Below are 5,882 nucleotides of genomic sequence, written 5' to 3'. Positions count from 1 at the left end.
GAGATGGAGATGGAGATAGAGATGGAGATAGAGATAGAGATAGAGATGGAGATGATGGAGGTGGAGATCGAGATGGAGATGGAGATATATCACTTCTGAAATGATTTTGTGTGAACTGAATCTCATCCTATTAGGACCTGGGGATTATTTATGTATAAACTGATATGAACCAGCCTTCTTTATTAAGTATCTGGTTAGACCAAAAGCTTTTCCTTTTTAATTTAATTTTTCACTTAACCTTTATGAGGGAGTTATTGGTGTCCCCATTTAACAGATGAGGAAGTTGAAATTCACAGAAGTTAAGTAATCTGCCCAAGGCTGTCAGGTGAATAAGGACGAAGATGGAATCAGAAGCTACGTCTATCTAACACAAGTCTGCATTGCTTTCACTGCACAACACAACAGGCCCACATGTAGCTAGTTCATACACTTGGATCACATAGATAGTTTAGATAAAATAAACTCCAAAATTTTTTAATACGAGACAAATGAACAAGCCAACAAAACAACCTGGTTTCTTAAAAAAAATAAGAAAGAAAGAAAAGGAAGGCAGTAGCTGCAATGTAGAGTGCACCTAGGAAAACACAAGTTTCTACAGAAAACTTGCCAAGTTGGGGTGTGTGTATGTGTGTGTGTCCAGGGTAAGTGAAAGCGCAAGGATTTATATGATTCTCCTTTAGAAAGAGAACTAGGCTAAGATTTTTATAAAGGGTTGATTCTAGTCCCATCCATTCAGTATAAACAATTTGGAAGCGGGCTTGAGTTCATTCCCACTCGTTTCTTGGGAAATGACCTGCTCAAGGTCTTGTTGACAATAAGCTACAGAGCTGAGGCTAGAACTCAGCCTCTGACTGCCAGCCCCTCCTTGCCTCTACTCCACACTGTCACCACAGAAAACAAAGTGATCCTAAGCTAGCCTAGCACTGCTTAAAGCCCAGAAGAATCCCATGCTGATTTACTTGTCCAATTTTTCTTGTTTACTGAAAATCTACCTTAATAAAAGAATTCTCCCAAGTTCCATAGCTAATCACATCTCTCTTGTTTTCTTTTGTGGAGGCCAAGGATGTCTCATACAGATAATGACATAAACTCCAAGTTCAGATAAAGCACCCAAATGGGAGCAGTTCAGCTTTCACTCTCTGTGTCTCCTAGGATAGTCCGAGGACTGTTCATTCTGATGACGCAACTCAAGAACAAGAGTATGTCGGGGTATCAGGATGTAGGGGCAGACAGAACAGACAGCTGTGCTTATGCCAGGAGAAGATGAGATGAAATCCCAGACATTTGGACCTCACATTTTTTCTCATGCATAATGAAGGGATGTAAATGAACTTTATGTCCTTATTTCAGAGCTGGAAAGAGAATGTGCCCACAGAATAGGCAAAGGGGACCGGGGTGCGAGGTGGGTTGAGTTCAAGGACACAAGAGGTAAATTCTGCTCACTCACAATTTTCCTAAGGCCCAGTGACCACAGATACCCCGATACCCCAATTCTGATTATCTTCTGACACAATTGTGAATTGTTCCTACAACGGAGACTAGGCAGAGCTCTTCGCCCCCGCTGAAAAGCAATTTAGAGTCTTCTTGTGCCCTATTGATCAGTGGGCTGATAACTATGATGGCTTAAAGCTTGAACAGTCCCAGTTATGGGAAGGCCACTGATCCAGATGTTTTTGATGCCACAACATACTTTATACAGTAAGGCTTAGATTTTTTTCATTTTCTTTTTTTAAATAAAAGAGTAGATTCAAAAGGTCACTATAGACTATGATCCTTTCATGCCTCTAGTATCTCATGCTAGCCCTGGACATTGCACAACCTACCTTTCATTTAGAAATGTCAATGAATAGGCACCTAAAGAAGACATTGAGTCACTCCCAATAAAGCATGTCCTTGAACATCAGTGTCCTTGGATTGAGTCCCAGACAATCGCTCTCATTCAGTCCAACTGATAACCAAGAACACACAGATATTAGAAGTAACTGATAGTTTTAGGATTGAGGTCCCATCAATCCTAAGCACGGGAGACGATAGGTGTTCTTTGCAAGATACTTAGAGTCTCGCATAGAGACCAAACTGACTTCCACTTCATAAATTCTATAGGAAAACCAACCAAATTAACCAACTCCATTGCTCTTAAGAAACTCTGACAGCCTAGGAGGGGACAAGACTTGAAGATCTGCCTCAGAAACACTGACTGCACCACCACACCAACAAAGGTCTTGAAGCGATAGGGGTGCAATGAATCAGCCTCATCAGTGATGAGAGAATTAAAAGTCACTTGGCCACTAAAATCAACCAAATTAGGCTACTAAATGCTTACTTAGAATATTTGTTGTTCATTTTTCAGGGCCAGTGGTTACCTGCAAGCTGAATTAGATAAAACTAATCAATACTAGTAGAGTAATGATTCTCAAACTTTAGTGATCATCAGCATCATCTGAACCATTTGTTAAAACAGAGATTTCTGGCCCCAGAATTTTTAATTTACTAGTTCTGGGGCAAGATCTGAGAATTACTTGCATTTCTAACAAATTTCCACATGCTGCTGCTGCTGCTGGTCCAGGGGCCACACTTTAAGAACTGTTGTAGTAGAATATTAACAAGGCCCTACTGGATTTTAGTCTGAGCCTTAAGCCCTTCTCACACCCCTCCCCATATTCTTCTTCTCTACTGCAGGGAGAGATGCTGCTGCCAGCCCACTTCCTGCTGCTACTGCTGCTGCTCCTCGGGGCCCCCCGGACAGGTCTCTCCCATAAGTTCTACAAAGCTGAGTCCCTCTTCAGCTGCATCAACACAGCCCTGTCTGAGGCCAGGAAGAGCCAGCTGGAGGATGCACCCCTGCTGAGCAAGAGAAGCTTCCCCTACCTGCCCAGCCAAGACCCCTCCTCAGGGGAGGATGAGGAGAAAGAGGAGGAGGAAGAGGACAAGGAGAAAAGGACCTTCCCTGCCTCTGGGGGTGGCGGTGGAGCTGGAAGCGCTAGGTACAAATACCTGTCCCAAGCACAGCTCAGGGGGAAGCTGTACCAGGACAAGGCCAAGAGTGACAGGCGCACCAAGCTCACTCTGTCCCTCGACGTCCCCACTAACATCATGAACATCCTTTTCAACATCGCCAAGGCCAAGAACTTGCGAGCTAAGGCAGCTGCCAACGCCCACCTGATGGCACAGATTGGGCGGAAGAAGTAGAAGCAGAGGTCAGCAGGAGGGCCACCCATCAAGGCCAGAGGTCACAGTGGAGGGTGAGGGGAGACCAAGGGTTTGCCCATCCAGCCGGTTTGTATTTTGAGGGTTAAAGGCTGCTTCACTGCTCATCCCCTCTGATCCTTTCCTGCCTCCAGCCCAGCTCCCTCCTCCTCTGTACATATACACAGAACGGCAGTACTGTCCCACTTTCACAGGTACGAGGCTGTTAATGTCTCTCCTTATGTTCTGTGTCTCCTTTCTCCTTCCCCAGGATGAGAGGCAAAGGTCATGCATTCCTGTCCTCCACGCTTCTCCCTGACGACACCATGTCTGAGAAGAGGAAGCACAGGGCTCCTCTTCTCTCCGCACATCAACTCCTGCCAAGGCTGGAAGACAAGGTGACTCATTGCTCACCATCCTCCCACCAGATGCCTTCCCTGCCCTCTCGCCCCCATTAAAACCAATGGCTTTTGAATTCCTGGCCTGTCTCATTCTTCCTCCTTCAATTAGCTGCCTTCAAACCTCTGAGCTAAGATGAAGGAGGGATGTTACTGATGAGTGGATTCCTGATCTCTCCCAGGACGGGAGGTCTTGGGATGAGTACAGATGAGCCTGAGAAAGGCCAAGCTGGCAGGATTCTGTCAGCTGTCACTTGATCTAGCGCCATGCCCCTGGCCATCCCACCCAAGTGGCACAGCCTGGGATCTGCTGCAGAATGGGCACCTGGGCTAGGAGGGAGATGGAGATTTCAATTATCCCCTTTGTCATATCCCGAGCTCCTCCATGGCTCTCTAGGGCATGGGGCTGCTAATTCTTTAACAAGTGCCTGTTGAACCCACGGTAACTACCCAGCACATGCTGGGCATGGTGAGAGATACTGACGTGTGAGGCAAGGCCTCTGATCTCCATGAGTCAACAACCTAAGTGAATAGACAAAACCAAAATCTGAAAAGAAGATACCACGAGGGAGTGTGTAAGTGATGCACTGTGAAGTGATAGCAATTAGTGTAAAAAGTATACATGAGGAATTCAGAAATGAGAATGTTTAATATGAGTAAAAGTTCACTAAAGATGGACATCAGCAAGAACTCTGATGGCTTTCTGGCAGCAAAGCCTGAGGGCCAGATTCCCAGAAGATGGCCCATGGTTCCACTCACTTCTGCATGGCGATGAGTTGTAAACACATAAAATAAACTTCTGCACGGTACAATACACACACACACCGGCAACTACTACCACCACCAGAAGCAAAATCAAAGACAAAAGAGGGACAAATCCAGAAAAGTGTTTGCTGCTCATATAAAAGACAGATGGCTTATTGATCAAATGTATAAAGGGCCACTAAAAATTGAGAAGGAAAAGAAGAAACCCAAGAGAAACATAAGCAAGGATATGCATAGATCTCACACACACACAAATACCAATGACCCTTAAATGTATGAAAAGATGCTAAACTTCATTCCTAAGGAAACAAACAGAAACTGAACTCACATACAATTTCTCATCTATTAGAACGGCAAAAGTTCATAAGTTTGACAATCAGTCCACACTCCGTCGATGAGCTGAATAGCCACCCTCATTCATTACTGGCAGGTGGGAGTATCAACTCTAGAGAGGCAACTTGGAAATATTCATCAAAGTTACAAATTCATTTTGCCTTTAACTCAGCAATCCTGCTTCTGGCAGGCATGATTGGAAAAAGTGAAACTTTATGTTTTAAAAAATGTTAAGTTAAACTTGAAATGAAAAATACCCATCTCTTGACAGGACCAATGCTCAAATTGTAACTGTCATTTCCATCCTGGGAAAAGCCACATGGTAGAGCAGGAAGAATCCTGGCTGAGACTCAGGATACCTACGTGTGAGTCTGGGTTCTTCTTTTTCTTACGTGTCTCTGAGCAAATCCTTTATTTCCCAGAATGCTGATGTGCCAGGATCCCTGCTTTACGAACATTATCTCATTGAGTTCTCATAAGAATATTCTAAGGTAGCTACTATTTTTTCCATTTTGAAGATTTTTTTATTTGCATTTTACCTTTATTTATTTTTGCTTTAATAATGCATATTCTGTTCACACTAAAGGTACAAAGGGCAGGAAGCAGGGCATGAACTTGGCTGAGGAAAAATCAAGCAGGGGTGACATTTCTAGTTTCACAAACAACCTAAAACTAGGAGAATTTAAAAGTTGCAGCTGGCACCACAAAGCACGCCCAGCCTAAATTTTGGACCTAAAATTGCACATGGGGTAGAATCCTAGACGGGACACCAAGTGAGGCAGCTTTCCACCTAAAGCAAAAGAAGAGAGGGAGGCCCAGAGAAGTGAGGGAACACGTCCAAGTTCTCCCGGCTGTTAGCGACAGAGTCAGGTCTGTCTGGCCACAAAGCCCCTGCTCACCCCTCCACGCACAGCCGACCCATCCTGTGTACAAAGGACATAAAAAACCAGCCATGGGGCCGGCCCCGTTGCCAAGTGGTTAAGTTCGCGGGCTCCACTTCAGTGGCCCAGGGTTTTGCTGGTTCAGATCCCGGGTGCCGACATGGCAGCACTCATCAGGCCATGCTGAGGCGGCGTCCCACGCAGCACAAGCAGAGGCACTCACAACTAGAATATACAACTACCTACCAGGGGGCTTTGGGGAGAAGAAGAAGAAGAAGAAGAAGAAGAAGAAGGAGAAAGGGAGGAGGAGGAAGAGGAG

The 5,882-nt window shown here is 45.0% G+C and overlaps 1 protein-coding gene across 1 annotated transcript; it reads left to right on the top strand.

The window, feature by feature from the left end:
* Window positions 1-2,685: 2,685 nt before the first annotated feature.
* UCN3 (urocortin 3) lies at window positions 2,686-3,189 on the top strand. Its single transcript, XM_046678413.1, has one exon. The coding sequence runs from the start codon at window positions 2,686-2,688 to the stop codon at window positions 3,187-3,189; it is 504 nt and encodes a 167-aa protein (XP_046534369.1).
* Window positions 3,190-5,882: the final 2,693 nt, after the last annotated feature.

Source organism: Equus quagga, chromosome 12 (assembly GCF_021613505.1).
Source record: "Equus quagga isolate Etosha38 chromosome 12, UCLA_HA_Equagga_1.0, whole genome shotgun sequence".
In the NCBI taxonomy this organism is placed as follows: domain Eukaryota; kingdom Metazoa; phylum Chordata; class Mammalia; order Perissodactyla; family Equidae; genus Equus; species Equus quagga.
This window is presented reverse-complemented; position numbering and strand designations above follow the sequence as displayed.

Bases quoted from the DNA above. Each gene is read 5' to 3' on its own strand.
- UCN3 (XM_046678413.1), top strand. From the start codon at position 2,686: ATGCTGCTGCCAGCCCACTTCCTGCTGCTACTGCTGCTGCTCCTCGGG.